The following is a 21,403-nucleotide window of genomic DNA, read 5'->3' as shown; positions in this document are numbered from 1 at the left end:
GCTGTATACTGTGTGTCAGTGTGTGTAGCTGTCCGTGGCGCTTTGTGTCAGTGTGTATATCTGTCCGTGGGGCTGTGTGTCAGTGTGTGTAGCTGTCCGTGGGGCTGTGTGTCAGTGTCTGTAGCTGTCCGTGGGGCTGTGTGTCAGTGTGTAGCTGTCCGTGGGGCTGTGTGTCAGTGTGTAGCTGTCCGTGGGGCTGTGTACTGTGTGTAGCTGTCCGTGGGGCTGTGTGTCAGTGTGTAGCTGTCTGTGGGGCTGTATACTGTGTGTCAGTGTGTAGCTGTCCCTGGGGCTGTGTGTGTAGCTGTCCGTGGGGCTGTGTGTCAGTGTGTATCTGTCCGTGGGGCTGTGTGTGTAGCTGTCCGTGGGGCTGTATACTGTGTGTCAGTGTGGGGCTGTGTGTCAGTGTGTAGCTGTCCGTGGGGCTGTGTGTCAGTGTGTAGCTGTCCGTGTGTCAGTGTGTAGCTGTCCGTGGGGCTGTGTGTGTAGCTGTCCGTGGGGCTGTATACTGTGTGTCAGTGTGGGGCTGTGTGTGTAGCTGTCCGTGGGGCTGTATACTGTGTGTCAGTGTGGGGCTGTGTGTCAGTGTGTAGCTGTCCGTGGGGCTGTGTGTGTAGCTGTCCGTGGCGCTTTGTGTCAGTGTGTAGCTGTCCGTGGGGCTGTGTATCAGTGTGTGTAGCTGTCCGTGGGGCTGTGTGTCAGTGTGTAGCTGCCCGTGGGGCTGTATACTGTGTGTCAGTGTGTAGCTGTCCCTGGGGCTGTGTGTCAGTGTGTGTAGCTGTCCGTGGGGCTGTGCACTGTGTGTCGCTGTCCGTGGGGCTGTGTGTTTAGCTGTCCGTGGGGCTGTATACTGTGTGTCAGTGTGGGGCTGTGTGTGTAGCTGTCCGTGGGGCTGTGTGTGTAGCTGTCCGTGGGGCTGTGTGTGTAGCTGTCCGTGGGGCTGTGTGTGTAGCTGTCCGTGGGGCTGTGTGTGTAGCTGTCCGTGGGGCTGTGTGTGTAGCTGTCCGTGGGGCTGTGTGTGTAGCTGTCCGTGGGGCTGTATACTGTGTGTCAGTGTGGGGCTGTGTGTCAGTGTGTAGCTGTCCGTGGGGCTGTGTGTGTAGCTGTCCGTGGGGCTGGCCGTCGCTGCTGCTGCTGCTGTCACACATAGTGCAGAGTGCTGAGTGCAGTCACTCCGTGCGCCGCTCTCCATGCTGCTGAGCGCATCAGCCACAGTCTCCTATACAGTAACCGGGAGTCCTGGAGGGAACCGCATTACGCTCCATGGACGGCTCCTTCCACTGTCCCGGCTGTCCCAGAGGAGCGGACCCGTCCTGCCGCTGAAGAGACGTTCCTGTTGGGGACTATTCCCTCGGTGGAGCCGATGATCCCCGGCTGCTGATCGGTCTAGGAGCTGAGGGCTGAGCAGCGATCTCTCCTCACTATAGGATTATAGGAAAAGTTATGTGTGCGCCTTCTCTGCTGTCCTCCTGCCCGGTCCTGCAGGCGGCTACTGAAGCAACACATTGCCATGGATGTGAGCGGGTCTGGGCACGAGCCGACTACCAGGCTGTTGCTGTTTGTGCTGGTGAAATCTTAATGCACATAGGCAGAGCACCTCCTCAGCTGTGAGGGACTGAGGGAAGCCCATCCAGCAGGGATCTAGCCCATCCAGCAGGGATCTAGCCCATCCAGCAGGAATCTAGCCCATCCAGCAGGAATCTAGCCCATCCAGCAGGGATCTATCCCATCCACAAGAGCTCCACCAGCCAGGGAGGACACCATGACAGACTCACACGTGGATATGTCTCAGTGCATTGCTGCTTTTGGGGTGTCTGATGTGTAGCTGACCATTATCCATCCTGTACCATGGGAGGAAATCTGGAGGGACTCTGTACTTACTCCCCCTAAACAATGGCTCCTCTGGCTCCAAGGATGGGCTAACCACAGACTCCTAACCTTTTTGTCTTTTAGGTTGTCCCACTAATCCTCATAGGATTAACCCTTCAGGTAAGAAGATCTACCTGTATGTAGTATTCTTGCTTCCATAACAATGTATAGTCTACTATCCTGAACTGAATATAAACCTGAATGTTTACTTTTTTCCCCCTCTTCTTGGATTTAGAGATAAAGTTTAGCACCTTGTGCAGAGTAATTGTGGTGCTTCTACTCCATCATTGTCTCTTTGAAGTGGTCCCTGTGATGTGTAAGCCCTAGATGATACCATGGTGCATGAATACTGCAGGAACACATTAGAAATCAATTAACAAAATCGCCCCAATGTGGATCCCCCTGCTGTAATCCCCTGACTCCTCTGTGCACTGGCTCAGGGAAAACTGCAGTGTCAGCTTCACCTCTCTACAGTATGACTGAACCATGTTCACACTATATCATGCCTTCTAGTTTCTACAATGCAGTAATCCTTGGTGCAGTAACACTCAACAAAACAGCTCAGATTCCTTATACTAGTCTCAATGCATCAGACTTCGGTGTCCCATCCACCCTTATCTCACTATGGGAGTTAGAATGGAATTTTCATGCAGTCCCCTGGAAATTATATGGGTAAAACAACACAGCTTTTTTTTTTTTTCCCATTGGAAATTTCCATAAAAATCTTCAAAAAGCTGCCTCCATCTAAACTGCTCTGTTCTATACATTGTGTTGTCATCATAGTCAGACATCTTCATCATCGCTGAACAGATCATAGAACCCAAGTTTTCCCAAGCATCATAGGTTTGGTAATTAAAAGCAATTCCCATAGGGAACTTTAGTAGTGAATACAGCATTACTCGGGAACTTAGTCTAATAACATATCACGGCTTGAACACCCTGCTGAAGCTGGAATCTCCAGTTCAGAACAGGAAAAATAGTTACTCCATGGATATTCCACCAGAGCAGAAACATTGCTTGCCGGTGACCTGCCCTGTGTTTCCAATTAGATGGTAAATTACCTTGTGGAGACACCAGCTGCATCTTCGGATCAAACGTCCAGGCCTTTTACATTGTTATGCAGATATGTAACTTCCATGCTATAATAGTTTGTTATGGCAAAGACCTACCACATAATTAAAACATGGAGGTCATATATGATGTGTGTGGAGCACGCTTTAGAACGTTTATCATGACAGTATTTGCTATTCCTAATGTTGCCCTTAACTCACTTTATTTTGCAAATATCCATTCTCTTCTCTCCTTGCATTTTGCTGCCTCATTCCATATAAACTGCTCCATTTTACAGACCCCCCATCATGTATTATTATTATTATTATTACTACTACTATTATTACTATTATTAAACATGTGCATCCAGATTTGAATGCAAGAAACAGATATTTTTTAATGTCAGCTGTGCCTTAGGGTTATGATTAAAAACATTAAGAATATGAACTCTAGAGAGTGGTAGTAAGAATCCTGTTACACTCTTCTGGTAAGGAATATCAATATCAACCAAGTGATTGCTTAGTGTAAGCAGACGGAATCAATTGGCCATAGGAAGCTGATGTGATCCACAATCAGATTTACAAGGAACCTTAGTAACTCCGAGCCAGCACTGTTAATATGGAATTTTACTGCTCCACAGTCCAGGAAGGAAGAGGCAGCATATACATGTGGAAGTTTTTATACTGGCTAATTGTTAACTCCTCATCTGTGTGTCAGAGCCTACAGATGGGAAGAAGAACACCAAATAGCTCTGTGAGGTTTCAGGTATCCATAAAGCTGTCAGGCCTCATAGACTGTCAAAGCACCGGGGCACGGCAAGCCTGGAGGTTCTAGAACGCTGCACAACAGGCTTCTTGCATCTTTTGTAGGTTTTGAAACCTTCAACTTGAGATGAAAGAAGAGGAGGGGGAGTTCATAGTGCGGCCCCTCCTGATAGGACGCCCTCATTAGTCTGACACTCACATTGAACATTGGATATCTGTAACTGGTTTCATTGAGAGGACATCATTTTGGTTGCACTATGGCTGAAGCATTGTCTCTTATATAAAATATTGGGATGGATTTGAGGACTCTTTAGTCTTATAGTACATATAGGATGGAAGCTTGGGCTCTATAATAATTGTAAGCTTGGATGATTTTCCATAAATAATGGATAATCAATAGTGTTATCATTTCAAGAGAATGCCCAGAGCTGAAACATTGGTTCAAATAGATGCAACACAATGATGTGTACTTAATGCATGGCCGGCTACCCAGTATAAGTGCTGAATATTCCTATTTTTGTTATATCATTCACCGCCCCTTTGTAGAACCCTCAATACTCTAGATAGAAGTATGTATAATGCTAAAAACACATCTTCTCATATACAAATCTACACATAGATTGTACTTCTGTGCCATGGATCTGTAATAATATACATCAAGGGGGAAGCTGTCATCACTTTCATGTTGCCTGAATTACAAGTCATTAGGGTGGTACCCAGCAGCTTCTCCCCGCCCCATCAGCTCTGACTGATAGATCCCTCCCTGTTTTGGTATAAGAAAAGATCAATCATTCAAGGCTGGCGGGGCCGGCAGAAGCCACCGGGAACCATCCCCATGACTCATGGTTCAGGCAACATGAAAGTGATGACAGGTTCTCCTTAATCATGGCCAGAGTCACAGCTAGGCTTTCCTTCACCTGGAGAAAAGATTCTGCTCACCGTCCTAGTCTTGTATCTAATACATGTGACATGGTAGAGTAGCTTGCTGCACCCCAACAGCCTTTATAAGCTACACCCCTAACCATTTGCACTTGTGTATTAACCATTGGCATTTGTGTATTACCACTGACATCCCTGTCATGTGTTACTCCTATTCTTCACAGTCATGTACAGTACATTAGGGTAACTCCACTCAAAACCTTAAAATTCATATGTGTCTGCTGTTATATCCAGGATCATCATTTACTATTCTATGTCTAGAAATATAGGGGTATAGGGAGCTTGGAGCATTGGAGAACTGGTGGTCAACCAGGTACCTAGCACTGCTTCATCTTTACTATTGACATTATATAATATAGATAGATACATAAGATAGATAAGCAGAAAAGAATAAATAAAATGTAATATATATATATATATATATATATATATATATATATATATATAACCTCTCCTGCTATCAGGGTCCTGACGTCTGGCAGTATCACAGCTGTAATGTTGGTGTCAGCGCTGTCTTATGTTATTTACCACAGTTTTTTTTTTTTTTTAAATAGTAAGTCATTTTCTCTAAGAGGTTAAATAACCTGCACGGCTGGCCCCCTGATTCTTCTTAGTTATTGGAGGAGACTAGTAATTTATGCTGTGATTCATCATATTCATAATTAATAAGAGGTGATTAAATGAGTTAGCCATGTATTACTAGGCTGGATATAATGTGTTGAATAATGTGCACAAGCTCCAGTGTGTTTGGTAAAAGGATGAGAGGCAAACTGACAGAGATACATTTAGCGATGAACACAATACAACAATGTCATGGCAAGGTTTACAGGCATGTATAATAACACTGCATAGGTTTAGGGCATTTTATTATTGTTGTTATTATGCAGGGGGCTTGAAAAATGCTCCCTGTATAATTCAGACATTGGGAGACAATAAAATACCACATGCTCATTACGCAGATGAGCCCAATAAAGGCTTCTGCAGAACCTCTGGGGAATGATAACTGTCAATCATTGATCAGACATGAAATACAGAATAGAACACCAATAAAAAGTCACTGTATTTAATTCATCTTAATGGCTGCAACATATTCTGTGCAAAGATCTTATATGGGTACTGTCATTACCAATAAATAATTTGTAATTAGCATGGGGGTACTACATCTACTATACTAGATTTATGCAATTTATTTTTATTTTTTTTTTGCCTGTTTTCTATATGAAATACAATGCTATACTTTAGGCCTCTTGTCTCACTTACTGGAAATCTGCAGTCGAGGTTCCGTTATTAGGGCCATTAGGTCTTTAGTAATAGCAAAAAAAGAGACCAAATGCAGGAGGTCATGTCAGTTTTCCCTCTGCTCTGCACAGGCTGTCCTGAGGATGAATGCTGATTGGCCAGCAGCCGTACACGCCCCCTGTATACGCCCCTGTACACGCCCCTGAGCACTGCTGCAGCTGAGTAAACTAACTGATAAAAAAGACTGCCCACTAGCTCATTGAAATGCAGATGAATGAACAGCACAATGGGCATGAAATGAGCAGCAAAAGTAGCCAAATTAAAGTCAAAATGGACAGCATACATAAGCATTAATCATATTTAATTATATATTTGCTGGGGGTTAATTTTTTTAATATGTCATAACATTTTAAATGACCAGTAACATACATGTTTTTTGTATGTGCTAAATATTTCCTTTTACTTAACCCTTTGAGGACCAGGCCCTAAATGACCTAGTGGACCGCGCGAATTTTGTTCTTTGCGCTTTCGTTTTTTTCTCCTTCCCTTCTAAGAGCTCTAGCACTTTCAGTTTTCTATCTACAGGGCCATGGGGGGGCTTGTTTTTTACAGGAATAGTTGTACTTTGTAATGGCGTCTTTCATTCTACCATAACATGTATGATGGAACCCCAAAATTATTATTTATGAAGATATAAATTGGTGAAATCGTAAAAAAGAATTCAATATGTTAACATTTGGGGGGTTCCTGTGTCTACATAATACACTATACGGTAAAAGCGACATGATACCATTATTCTATAGGTCAGTCCGAACACAACCATATGCAGGTTTACACAGATTCTCTAATGTTAAAAAGCCAGGTCCCCCCTCCTCTCCTTTCTGTCATCCACTGCTCAGAATCAGGAAATCTCGACTGTTTTACATCAGTCTGACCCTGTCTGTGTTATGAAGAGAGGAGGGGGAGGAGGGAGATTAGTTGCCAGCAGAGAACAAAGGATAACACAGTGGGGGAGCTGCTGAAAGTGCTATTCAGAGGTCAGAGAGGTCAGTGCTGAAGTCAGAGGAGATAGCTGGTGATGTAGCTGTAAATGAACTCTCCATAGAGAACAGTGAAGACAGGGCGGAGAGCTTCAAACTGCTTTTTCATGATAAAAATGCATTTTTTGGCTAATAAACCTAATTACAAAGTATCTTAAAATTGCCTGTACTATTGATTTCTGCAAAAAAAAATTAATGAAAGTGACACTTTAAAGAGTACCGGTCACAAAAAGAAACAAAAAGCATTCAGACCCCTACCAATCACAAAAATGAGCCAGGAGAAATCTGTATCATAATACCTGGACAGACTCCAGATGCAAGTCTTTGGGGTCATCCATGTCGCATAGAGAGCAGGAAGAGGAGCGGGCAGGAGTTTGCATATTTTCCTGCTTGCTCTACTGACAAGTCTGGGTCTGAACACTTAGACGTGAATTAATAAAAACGTTTTACATGTCCATTGGACATGTCATGGTTTTTTTTTTTTTAGTGACAGGTGTGTTTGAAGAATTCCATTGCAGTCATAGCTGAAACTGGAAGATCGCGTTTCTGTAGATGTGTACCATGCTGGCAGAGTTCTGTACAAAGGCCCCATTAATTACAACAGGGTTCATGAACGGAACTTGGCCCACATAGAACGTATCGACAGCAACATAAAGTTCCAGGGACAGCCATGGCTGAATTCTTCAACACAGGTACCCTTCACTCTATATTATATAATTCCTTGTGTAGGGCCTCACATGTTGGGTGGGGGGTAATTTTTTGCACATCTTCATAATCTCATTTGGAATCATTTTGATAAAAAGCTTTGCCGCTTTACTTTTGAGCAGCAGTGTAAATTACTGGGGTCGGTCACAGAGCACCCAGCCCACCAGATCTAATAACATTGAGCCAGTGATACATAAAGCACCACTGACTTACTTTTTCATTAAGTGGAACAGGAAACTCCTTGCCCCACTTCTGTGGTGTTTTACATGTCTAGTATATAGAAGTATATAGGAGTGTTGATATGAGCACCATTGCTATGTCCTATACATGATAGCAGGTAACGGTGAAACTTTCTGGTTAAAGCAGTTGTCTCTTCAAGACCACCCCTTCTTTAATAACTGTTCCATTGATCATTTGCTTATCACAAGTTAGGCTTTTTGAACTGTGGCTATCGGCCATTATCACCAACGTCTATTTCCTTTTCAGTCACTGCAGAAAAATGTAACATTACATGCTGACCATTCATGTATGGCTGAAAGTGTAGTACATGAATGGCCATAGTGAAAGTTGCCCCTGCATAGACACTATCCACTCTGGAAATCTTATCCTTTAAAAGGGGGGGGGGGGGGGGGGGGGGGAATAGTAGACAGATTTACAGAGTTTCTGTATGTGTTGTGCTACACTGTAAAGTCTGGCATTGGCTTCCTGTGGTTCTACAGCTGTTGCTTCAAATTCTACCATACTTTTCCAGCTGGTAGTTGACAGATAATGGCGTCATGGGGTTTATAGTACAAGAGCAGCTGATGTACCACATGGAGTGTTTTTTTTCTAGAGGCAGACACTGTGAAGGTATAGCATTGTGTGGGGCCTTGCAAAATATTCTGCATGTCCAATCTAAGTATTTGAGATTTCGAGAATGTACATCTAAATATGAATTTCTAAGTGTTTCTCTGTTTGCATGCAGACCTCATGGCAGCAACCTGACCCAGTTTGTAGTGGAGTGGCACACAATAAGCCTGACATTGGGGGATGGCTCTACATATCTCTGCAGTCTCCATGATTTTCTTTGCAATCATGGCTTCAGCATCTTCAGCTTCAATCAACCAAGAAGATTACCCTGCCGATGATGGAGAACAGGCCTCCAGTAATGACAACTTAATATTTGATGACTACAGGGGTAAAGGCTGTGTGGACGACAGTGGTTTTGTATATAAACTAGGAGAGAGATTTTTCCCAGGTCACTCTAACTGTCCTTGTGTGTGTACAGAGGATGGACCAGTTTGTGATCAGCCGGAATGCCCTAAAATTCACCCGAAATGCACTAAAGTGGAACATAATGGATGTTGTCCAGAGTGTAAGGAGGTGAAAAACTTTTGTGAATATCATGGAAAGACTTACAAAATCCTGGAAGAGTTTAAGGTAAGAGTTAAGTTTGATGTGTCGTAACTGTTGGTAGCGCTCTACTTCTACTGTACTTAATTTCATTGCATTAGCATTGTAAGTGTGCATGTGCTAGGGCAATGAAATAGTGGGTCCCAAGGGCACAGTGACTGCTATAGTTACCTGTGGCTTTCGAATTACCCAGATTTCTGCTTCGATTCCTATTAAAATGTGTCCTGATTGTTATCTAAGTCACAAATATAGACAAACATGCCATAACTAAGCAAATACCATGCAACCAGTCATACTAATCATGTATATTATTGTGCACATTGAGAAAAACATCCACAGTGCAGGGTGCAAAGGTGATCATTGGTGTTAATGGTAACCAAGGTAAAGTGACTCTCTATCCACCAAACCTCCCCCACTAAACCGCTAGTACCATCTGTTGGATGACAGTAAATCCTTACTGGTCATGTCTTTTAAAATGGAGCCCTGGTTAGAGCAAAGAGTGATCTTTTAGGCTGGGTTCACACTACGTATATTTCAGTCAGTATTGTGGTCCTCATATTGCAACCAAAACCAGGAGTGGATTAAAAACACAGAAAGGATCTGTTCACACAATGTTGAACTTGAGTGGATGGCCGCCATATAACGGTAAATAACTGCCATTATTTCAATATAACAGCCGTTGTTTTAAAATAACAGAAAATATTTTCCATTAAATGGCGGCCATCCACTCAAGTTCAACATTATGTGAACAGATCCTTTCTGTGTTTTCAATCCACTCCTGGTTTTGGTTGCAATATGAGGACCACAATACTGACTGAAATATACGTAGTGTAAACCCAGCCTTAATCTGTTGAAGGCAAGCCAAAGTACTGTGGCCTAGAGTGTCTGTGCTCCAGGTCTGTGACACCTCTCCTTTCTTCCTCCTCACCCTCTTCATCATTAGGAACACTCCCTGACATCCCCTGGGCACCTTCTGAGCTGTAGCGACATAGGTGCAGATGAATAGAAATCGTGCCTGGGAGTGTTCCTAATGACGAGGAGGGTGGGGAGGAAGAAAAGAGAGACATTGCAGACCTGGGGAACAGACACACTAGGACACACCAGTTTGACAAAGAACATAATCCTTATTTTAAGATAAGAAATGATAGAGAGGGAGGGTGCTACGACATACTAATTGTTTTTTTTAGTTTTTTTCCCAGCACGAAGCATATTTTACACTGTAGCCTTTTCCAGCTTCAGTCAGCTCTAAATACACCTTCTGTGGTCTTCTAAAAATTGTTTGCATAGAGACATGGTTCACTTTATTTATCTTGAGCAGAACAGCAACTGAGAAACCCAAAATGTCAATCACATCATCTTATTTAAAAAAAAAAGTTTTGCCTACAGTATTAGGTCATGGCAGTAACAAAAATGGGTTCACTTACTTTGTCTCCCTGCACTACAGGTGTTTATTCAATAGGGTTATGTTCCAAAGTCTGCACTTAAAAAGGACCTTTAAAAAGCCTACACTGTTGTGCAAAGCCCCAGCTTGATAAACTTTTTAATGATCTGCACCCCACTTGCCAAGTGGGTGTGGTATTGTGTGAGGGGAGGCGTGTCCTTCCTGTGTGCAACATTTATTCATTTTTAATTAAGTATAGAAATGCAGAACCCCAAATGGTTCACTTTCCTTCTTACACTGTACAGAAGTTAGGGAATATAAGGGTGTCTTATAAATAATGGATTCTTTACCTGCCATATGGGGTGTTTCTAAATATTACAGGGAAAAGCAGCATTCCGCATCTTCAGCAAGTAGTAAGCAGCTTTATTGACTAATTATTTACACTATTTAATAGGTAGTGAGTATAAATATGGTATATTTGGGATGGATCATGACTTGTAAAGATAGACCTGACAGTATGAATCAGGGACTGTAACACATTCCTAAGGGCTCATATTGTACAAACAGCATCATGCACAAACACTATACAGTCCCCTGTGTTGATCATGATTATGCTAAATACACATAGATATTAGAGTCTATAACATTACATGATTCATTATCTATCCCTGAATGAATACGCTATATTAACGTTAAATTAAAATTCTGGTTATTGCTTTAATGCTTTTTTCAGCTGTAGTCATAAAGTACCCAGATGAAAAGTCATAGTGGTACAGGGAAATGGGGGAAAGTGTACAGCAGCAGATAATGTAGCAGATAGTCTTATAAATAAAAAAGGTCAGTTATATAATTTTGATAATAAGCAACGGAGGGAGAGAAAAAAAGATTAGCCCTGTTTTTTAAGCTACTCTTCCTTAACGCAGAATCTATAAAAGTATGCCTTAAAGAAGAACGCTGAGATTTTTTTTTTTTTTTTGTGCAGCACAGGCTATCATTAGAGAATGATGTAAAAGTTTCCGTGTGTGGTTTTTGCTTTCCTGTTTTAGCAGACATGGTGGTCTCTGTTTACAGCCATACTGATTTCAGTTCCATCACAGAAATGATTTCAAACATTTTCCATGAATTCTCTGGCTTTGCAGTGGGAAGGGGTGGGGCACTGTGACTTAGATGTTACGTCTGAATGGAGAGAGGTTAGAAAGCCTCTGCAGAAAATAAAAGGATTGGTCAGTTAAAATCCCCATTCGTAATTTTTATCTCACAGGAGAAGTGTATGGCTGACTGCTCTACCTGTCTCATTGCAGGAGCTGGATTCTACATGTCTGTAAAGCCAAAATTCTGCAAAAATATGGGTAAAGCTCAAACCATGGAGGGAAGCGCTCAGCTTCTGTCTAGTGAACAAAGTGATCAAAATGTTGACATGTCTGTGCCAAAAGTTTTTTTTTGTTTGGTTTAAGTGACACTAATGTTTTAAAAAGTGGTGGTAACCTTGGTGGCTCAGTACTTAGCTCTGTTGTCTTGCAGCACTGGGTTCCTGGGTTCAAATCAAGTCAATGCAACATCTGCATATTGTTTGTGAGACTGGTTTGTAAGACCCGATGGTTACAGGGATGGATGTGATCTTCTCTGTGCAGCAACGAATAAATCTTGAGCATGCTTGGGTCAATGCGGCATGTGATTACTGTTGATTACTGATTGGCTGTTGAAGTTGGATGCAGCCCTAAGGATGCCATAGAATGTTTCCATCTTTTCCAGGACTCCTTAGGGCTGCATCCAACTTCTGTAGCCACGATAATCAAATGCCACACGCTTTGGTTTGGACGGACCCAAAGGTGCTCAAGATTCACTGATCACTAAAGGTAAAGCATTCGTTGACATTACCTTAGTTTCCCCTCTTGTTTTTATACCAGATTAGATGCTGCTAGCTACATCTGTGCCCCTATTTTTTCCAAAGGGAAAATGACAAAATTGTTCTTCAAACGGATACATTTTTTTTATCATCTAGATTGGCGCCTAGTCCACACTTTATAACTGTATGGGGCCAATCATTAAGATTTAACATGTTGCGACAAAACAATACAGTATTAACTTAGCAAGCTGTCCAGTATGCATAATACATCAAGATAGAGCTACTCTGTCATTTCACATTTCACTGAGGGGAATGATTATGCCCTATTGCTATGTTTTTGTAACTGCATGGATGCTTCTTACATTTTATTGGACGTTTGGAAGTGTGAAGAATATTCATGCTGAATAGATATACAAAGCTACTACCTTAAAGTAATAACTATATTAGGATCCTGGAGGAAGTGTAGCCAGGGATGCCATTTCCTATTTATCTGGACTCCTTTGGTCTAGATAACATGCAGTAGTTTCTCCAGTCTATGGATTTAGAAGACTTTCTTCACTCCGTGTGACATTGATGATGTCTTATTCTTACACTAATAGAAAAGTGTCATCTCTGTAGCATCCAGTAGCCTAGCCTATAGCCTAGCCTAGTGACTATAGCACTTTGTTTAAAAGGTTGTGGTTTTGAGAAGCTATGTTACCATTGTAGAACTGCTTTCCTATAAAAATGCACCTTCAGCAATTTAGACGTTCTTTTTGGGTACGTACACTTTAAAGAATTCTCACAGATAACTTGCCACAGAATCTGCCTGACCATAGAATAGAGTGGGGCGTGTGGGGACAAGCGGCGGAATCTGCAAAAAGTTATCCGCAAGAATATCTTAGTGTGCTTGTACCCTATAAGAAAATAGGTGTATGCATCTAGATGGACCCCTGCAATATCTATAGATCTATACTACTTCTGATGGGTTAAATTCAGTTTATAGTTCTCTTCTCCTTAAATGTTACATAGGTTAAAATGTGACATTCACATAGTGAGCAGTGAGTTCACTTTTTTTGCCCTAGCCTTGTATATAAATACAGTGGTGCCTTGGATTAAGAGCATATTTCCTTCCGGGACCATGCTTGTAATCCAAATCCACTCTTAAACCAAAGCAAATTTTCCCATAAGAAATCATAGAAATGCAGACAATTGGTTCCACACCCCAAAAACAAATATTTATTGTTCTGAAAAACATGTAAAACTAATGAAACAAACATTCAGAAACAGCAGAATATAATACATTATAAGTTACTGTACAGTAATGAAGAGGATGGGAAATACAAGGGATGACAGAGACTGCAGGGAGCATGAAGGAATTAGCAGGGCAGATGTGGGCACAGTATAGCAGCACTGTCTGTCCGGGGAGAGAGAGGTTACAGCTATGGAGTGATTACCCCCCACAGTCCTGTCCTCTGATGCAAGCCCCAGCCTGAAGTGGATCTGCTATGATTTGGAAGGTGAGGGAGACTTCCTGGGTCAGAGTACAGTGCTGTAGACCCCGCCATGCAGGCCATGCCCCTCCTCCACTCGCCCTCCCACCCAGTACAGGGAGCTTTTAAACCAAAATAATGCTCTTAAACAAAGTCACAATTTTGAAAAACTGTGAGCTCTAAAACCAAAAGGCTCTTAAACCAAGTTACTCTTAAACCAAGGTACCACTGTACATTGATTAAGGCAAAGTTGCTTGTTGGCCCTACTATAGACAAAAATTGTCAGGGAATGCCTTGTTTTCATCCAAAGACACTGAGCTGCCAATAACAACAGTCAGAGCTCCATGAAAATGAATGATGTTACAGAAGCTAAATCCATATGTGATTAAATGTATGAAGGTTCGGGTTCTTGGTGCCATAGGGTCTCTCAGTTCGAAAGTTATTAGGCGTCTTATTAAGTATGAATAATGAAAACCTGAAAGAAAATGTTTTGATACTAGCAGTTATTAAAAGAGAATATCCCTTTGATGAGCAGGACTCTTCAAACTGGCATGAAGCCTCCAGGGCAGATGTGCCAGTAGCCATAGTACCTAATCAGTGCTCCTTAGTATTTGAGGATTTTTTTTATGATAAATAAAAGATTAAACCTTCATCCTAAAAGACTGTTACCAGAAGCCTTAATCAGCTTGGGATTCATCTAAAGGAGAAGACTCCTTAAAATCAGATTTTGGCCTCCATAGCCAACATCAATGTGGCTGTAGCAGTCAGATTGTTTTCAGATTGACCACATTATTTAACATTTTATTACAGTACTTCAGAGGGAATGAGAGGTCTATGAGTCCCATGTCCCATTCTCTATATAGGGAGTCTGTTGTTTGGCCCCACCTTAGATGACCTGTTGGAAAAGCCCTCCGATAAGAAAATGGGATTTCTAGTTCCTCAGTGACCAAAGCCAATTCTTTAGAAACAGACATTTTCTTTAAAAGGTAAAAAAATAAATAAAGAGATAGAAGGTAAATAAATAGGTTTCACAAAAGATCCAAAGATTTAATTTTCTCTGCCTTCTCTCAATATGAGGTTATTCTGACCATGTCTCTTAAATGTCTGATGAAGAGGGCAACTTTAGAAATGAGTGCAAAAAAGTAGGAGATCCACAGCTTCATACGATATAAAAGGTTTGGAATCTTTATTTCATATCATTAAAATGGTCATACAATTTTTTTTTTTTAAATACGCCAACGCGTTTTACACTTATATAAAATTTTAAACTTGTATGTAAGTCTAAAAAATGCATTGTATCAAAAGACTGTTGTCACAAAACACGTCGGTGTGTTTTTTTTTTTTTTTTTTCTAAATTTCTATGACCATTTTAAGGATATAAAATAAAGATTCCAAACCTTTTTATCGTATGAGGCTGTGGATCTCCTACTTTTTTTGCACTCATATTAACCGGGAAGGCCCAGATGTATCCATCTGTCCATGACTACTAGGGGCCACCTATTACAACTAAAGAGCACACGTTGAGCTATACTTTTTGTATATTTTTCAACTTTAGAAATGTAGGTGTTAACTTTATTTCAGAACAAGAAGGAGATAGGGAAAGATTTTTCATTTTGCGCAGTGACACTTAAAGAGAATGTACCATCAGGTACACTATGTTTAAAATTACACATGATTAGAACGGCGCCGGCACGGGGAAGCTGGTGCCACAGTGCTTTTTTGAACCGCGGCCCGGTTCTCGCGTACGGCCCATCTAATTCATTCATGGTTACTGGGCCAGGGGGTGAAGCATTGGAGACAGACTGGCCCATCCCCAGTGGGAGGAAACCCCTGCCCCTCCATGACGCGGCTCCATTAGAATCAAAGCCTAAGATGAAAACCATTGCCTCAAAAGTAGTGTTGAGCGAGCACTTGTTACTTGAGTTGAGCATTTTTCAATGCTTGAGTGCTCCACTCAAGTAATGGATCCCATCGGAAGCAATGGGACACTGGAGCATTTAATCAGGTGCCCCCTGCTTGGCAGAGTAAAGGGTGCCTTGTTTACCTTCAATGTGAGAATGGGATATAGAATGAGCTCAGCACCACTGTCTCTCTATCTGACATTGCACATGCCTCTTGGGACAATCCAAGCCCTGGAATCATGCGGCATGTCAGAGGGAGACATACAGTAGAAAAAGTACAAAACAAACTCACCAGGTCCTGCCCACATGAGTCCCGTCTCATAGCTGAGAGCAGTGTTCAGGATTCTTGGCAACTGCTGTCAACATGACACCAAAAGAACATTAAAAAATCGAAAACCGTTTTAATGATAAGAACACCCCTTTAAGCCTACAAGAGAAAACGTGGCCAGAGTCTTTATCAGTCAGAATTTTCTGCATGTTCATCCATTATAGAGATCTGGTAGAGAACACGAGGTTTAATTTTCCTCCTAGGTCCCTTCCGATTTTGCCTAGATCTACCATATATTTGTAAGAGGAGGTATTTTTCTAGGAGGTAAAGCTTTGCACGTCTCCTCAACAACAGAGAGAGCACTAGGAGAGAGCTTGGCTATTTGCCTTACAACCAGTTAAATGTTTGGTCTGAGGTTTATAAAATTGCTGATACACATACATACCATCCTTCAAAAATAACAGTGTCATATGTATATTTTTTTTCTGGGAAAAAAAGGGCTAGGGCTTAATTTCTGGGTACAGTAGGTCTTATTTTTAACATGAACAATAATCCCTTCCTGTACCCAGTAAACCCATTGGAGATGATCGATTCTACTAGTAGATTTGGCCCGAATATACGCACACACGAGGTGGAGCTCTGGAGCCAGAAGTGGGTGAGTGGATTTTGCCCTTCTGTGGCAGGAGGTAGCAGGGTACTTGTCCAGGATGGAAATCACAGATGCACCACCTCGTGTGGGCGTGCAGTAACCACGGTCCAAATACGTGTAAATTATATTTAATTTCCCAGAATCACGTATAAAATCTAACTTTTATTAGATATGCATTAAAAGTAAAAAATGTATTAAAACAAGTGTTCTACACATATGAAATCAGCACTTCACAACAGATCTAGGGTGTTGACCCTCTGATAGACTGGTATATTTAGGGATAGATTAGCCCAGATATATAGGGATAAAACCAGACTTCAGAAAAAATTGCAATAAACAAATATCTCTGTCTCAATCCAAGTCTCTACGCGTTTCACCCAGATATGTCCCTGGGATCATCAGGAGACCTTCACAAAACACAATGGTTGCTGTTTAGAGATTATATAGAATTGTTGTGTTTAAATAAATAGAAAAATCAAATGAATATAGAAAAGGGTAGGAGACAAGTGGGGATATAGTGTGTGTACTCTGTCCGTGCGTCGGGTGGTCACCCCGGCCCGGCCTCCGATAAGCACTTGGAGCGACAGGTCAGGATAACCCCAAGACACAGACAAGGCACACACAACACAGTCAGGAGTACACTTTAATGGCTGCAGTATTATACGTCAGGAACTGTATGTATGACCAATAGGGATAGCAATGACCCTCAGAGACAGTCCTATGGGGTTCAGGTTAGATACTCTCCTATCTCCTCTGTAACATATATCTATTCCAGCTACCCTTTTATCCCCCCCTCCCCCCTGTCTTCACTTGGTCTCTCCCAGTGGATATTTGTACTTCCTCTTTATCCTAGCAGTCCAGCACCAGAATCACCATCCTGGGCACGCTGGGGGTAGTGAGTAATCCCTGTGGGGATGAGTGCACCATATCTGCACTGTGACTTATCATGATGGCTGTCTTGGCAAACACTGTCAGTATATATGCTTCATGCACTTGCCAGTTTCTGTGACTGTACCTGATGTATGAGACCTTTTTTCATCTTCCAGGATTGGATGTTCCTCTAGTACTTGGCAGACATAGCTAGTATATGCATGGTTGCCATAGATTATCATAGAGGTTATGCATGTTATCATATTTGCATGTGGCCTGTGACATCATAGGATACTGGTATCTAACCTGAACCCCATAGGACTGTCTCTGAGGGTCATTGCTATCCCTATTGGTCATACATACAGTTCCTGACGTATAATACTGCAGCCATTAAAGTGTACTCCTGACTGTGTTGTGTGTGCCTTGTCTGTGTCTTGGGGTTATCCTGACCTGTCGCTCCAAGTGCTTATCGGAGGCTGGGCCGGGGTGACCACCCGACGCACGAACAGAGTACACACACTATATCCCCACTTGTCTCCTACCCTTTTCTATATTCATTTGATTTTTCTATTTATTTAAACACAACAATTCTATATAATCTCTAAACGGCAACCATTGTGTTTTGTGAAGGTCTCCTGATGATCCCAGGGACATATCTGGGTGAAACGCGTAGAGACTTGGATTGAGACAGAGATATTTGTTTATCGCAATTTTTTCTGAAGTCTGGTTTTATCCCTATATATCTGGGCTAATCTATCCCTAAATATACCAGTCTATCAGAGGGTCAACACCCTAGATCTGTTGTGAAGTGCCGATTTCATATGTGTAGAACACTTGTTTTAATACATTTTTTGCTTTTAATGCATATCTAATAAAAGTTAGATTTTATACGTGATTCTGGGAAATTACTTGTCCAGGATGGTTGGGAGCTATGGTGTGCCTATTCTCTGTCTCTGTGACACCACTTAGCACTTTAGTCACTGACTGTAACCTGGGCTTATTTTTGGAGTAGGATCTAAGTTCTGCTTGGTGGGCAAGTTCTGCACTGTTCTCCAAAGTTGTTCTAGAGTCAGTGCAGGATATTTCCAGTTTATAAAGTGACTTTTGTAGAATGTGGTTTACTCTATCATTTATCATGCTGATCCCATCATGGTGAGACCTTTAGAAATGCTCAGTGTTTATTAAATATTGATGCACGCTTTATTTATTAGCTCTGTGATAAATGACTTGTAATATAAGGAAAGGTTTTAGAACTGCTCTCTGACCGTCTGATTATAAATGTAGATTTTATCAGTAGCTGTAGTAACTATTGGCTGATTGGGTTCCGGTAATATGTGTCTGTGGAGGTCTATTCCTAATGGCTAAGGTTGTTTCATTGGAAGTCACATTGAGTCATTTACATGAGGGTTCAGAAACCTGGTGCAAGGGTGATTATGGAGGGGTATCCTGCTGCTGGGATGATCTGTGATCAACTGTTATAACCTGAATAACTGTAAACTAGGTGCACTAATGCAGAGAAAATAAAGCATTACATGGCACCAAGTGATATCAGTTGTAGTGATGAGCGAATACTGTTTGATCGAATAGATATTCGATCGAATAGTGAGATATTCGAATATTCAATATTCGTACGAATATCCCGCGAATATTTGACAAATATTCGATAAGCGTTCAAGTCCCCCAGCTTCCGGAGCTGGGGGCGCGGACTCAGAGTCCGCAGGATTTATAATTTTTTACACCAAAAGATACGCCGAAAACCTACTGCACCTTTTCAGGTTTTCGGCTGTGCGCACCGACACGCACGGGATTTATGTAGAGGCAGTCCGCTTCTACATAAATCTCCGTAGCACCGGAGATGCTGGGACGCGTAAAAAACGCCGGACTTAATAAATGTCCCCCATAGTATTTCATGCTAAGCAGTCATGTTTATAGGATAAACATACAGTAGATGTGGATATTTTGTAACCATAAGTTCCAGTGCAATTTTCTAATATAAAATGATATCCCATACCCTGCAGATACTTAACTCTTACCTATTCCCAATACTGGATATTTTCTGGATCTTCAGCTGCACTGCAACTTCTAGGGATCACCTTATGGTCATTAGAAGCTGCAGTGCAGAGGTGGCCACTAGACAATCAGTTGCCGGGAAGGGTGAGTAGTAAAGCTTTGTCCTCACATTGAGTTTTTTGGCACCTTTCTTGCTGCAATGCCTAATGTATGCAATTGCAAACTGCAGGAAGAAACTGGACTTGTAAGTCTAGGCCCTGCCTGCAGTCCCCTTTGGCATGTGCTACCTGTGGTTGCTACTGCAGTGGAGAGAAGCACCCAAAAAGTGGATGTTTTTCACATTGCTCGTTTAACTTGTGTTAACAGGTGCTCTGCCCCTGTACAATTAGCAGCAATCTGTGTAGATATGTAGTTATGATGTGCATCACATTCAACTCCTTAAAATCCATGGGCTGTGCACCTGAGCCATGGAGTGTAAAATCTGCACGTCTGACGCGAGTAAGCGACAGATTTCATGCAGCTTAATTCGTTGTGTGAAATCTGCTATGAACTCAATGCACTTGAACATACCCTATCAATGAATGAAGTAAGCATATTGCTAATCTTAAAGGACAACTCCCGCGGGACTCCCCCCCCCAAAAAAACACAGACACACACAGACACCATACTCACCATCCCTCCGGTGACGATCGCCACTCCATTCGCCCGCCGTCCGCCTCACCGTCACCTGCGTCCACCGTCCAGCGATGTCTCTGATTTCCAAGTCCTGGGGATGGAAAAGGCTGCCAGTGCGCTTGCGCACCGGCAGCCTTTTCATTGGCTGGAGCGCATCACATGGCTTCCAGCAACCTCAGCCAATCAGGGCTGACGAAGCTGGAAGCCATGTGATGCGCTCCAGCCAATGAAAAGGCTGCTGGTGCGCATGTGCACCAGCAGCCTTTTCCGTCCCATTCACTCTCTATGAAGACGCCGAGGAGGAAGAAGACCCGGACCGCCCCCCGGCTCTGACGTCGTCGTCACCAGATGCTGCCCGGGAGAAGAGGACCGTGACGATCGTAATAGGTAATGTATATATTCTTTAACTTCCGGGCGGGGGGGTCGGGGGTCCGAAAGTGGGGGAAGGGGGCCAGACCGGGTATTTAACCACATTACAAAGTTATATAACTTTGTAATGTGTGTTAAATAAGCTTAAAAAAAATTTCGTGGGAGTTGTCCTTTAAGTGAAATTCATGCTACGATACATTTTGAAGGGAATTTTTTTTATACATTTTCAGGGGAGTAACTAAAAGTGATCCTCCCTCCCCCCCCCCAAATCATACCCCTTCCCCCAACTAAGTCATCAAGTGTGGTCCTAAACTTATGTTACATGGTTATGAAATATATATATATATATATATATATATATATATATATATATATAATTAGGGAGAGTATTATAGTACAAGAGCAAAAAGAGCAATATATTATTACCATACATCATTATCACACTGACCATATCCATATCCGAGACCAATATTACCAATTATTCCAGTATACAAGGGACAAGTATTACCTCCACACCATGACTACTAACATTACCACCATAGTATTACTGACCAAATTCAGTATACTAAGACGAATAATACAAACAGTACCAGTTTACAAGAGACAAATATTATCACCACATACTGATTAACGTCACCCCTCTGCTACTAAATAAAATCCACTGTTCAAAGACTAATATCACCTCATACAGTCACCATACAGCAGCAGATATCAGCTCTATACAGGCTCTGCACACCATAAGTGATTACAGTGCTCACAGGGGGCTTCTTCTCCAATCTGTGTTGCTTATTTTTCCTCCTCTTCTCCATCCGGCCTAAGCCATCATTAGGACTTCTCTCAGTCATGAGTCATCCCCGTAGGATATGCCAAACATTTTAGGCTCCTCACTCATGCACCATTATTATACTCTATATCTATTTTGCCCTGCTTGTGCCCTCATATAGTGGTTAGTCCTTTTTTTTAT

General features: G+C 42.1%; 1 protein-coding gene across 2 annotated transcripts in view; it reads left to right on the top strand.

Moving 5' to 3' along the window:
• The first annotated feature begins 1,248 nt into the window (after window positions 1-1,248).
• VWC2L (von Willebrand factor C domain containing 2 like) overlaps window positions 1,249-21,403 on the top strand; it is a 134,584-nt gene continuing 114,429 nt past the window's right edge. For both annotated transcript variants that reach the window (XM_069983204.1, XM_069983205.1), the window contains exons 1-2: window positions 1,249-1,989; window positions 8,571-9,025. In XM_069983204.1, coding sequence (XP_069839305.1) covers window positions 8,636-9,025 — 390 coding nt within the window. In that variant the 5' untranslated portion in view covers window positions 1,249-1,989; window positions 8,571-8,635. The remainder of the gene's footprint in view (window positions 1,990-8,570; window positions 9,026-21,403) is intronic.

This window comes from Dendropsophus ebraccatus, chromosome 9, assembly GCF_027789765.1.
Source record: "Dendropsophus ebraccatus isolate aDenEbr1 chromosome 9, aDenEbr1.pat, whole genome shotgun sequence".
In the NCBI taxonomy this organism is placed as follows: domain Eukaryota; kingdom Metazoa; phylum Chordata; class Amphibia; order Anura; family Hylidae; genus Dendropsophus; species Dendropsophus ebraccatus.
The sequence above is the reverse complement of the archived record's forward strand: the minus strand, read 5'-3'. Positions and strand labels throughout refer to the sequence as shown.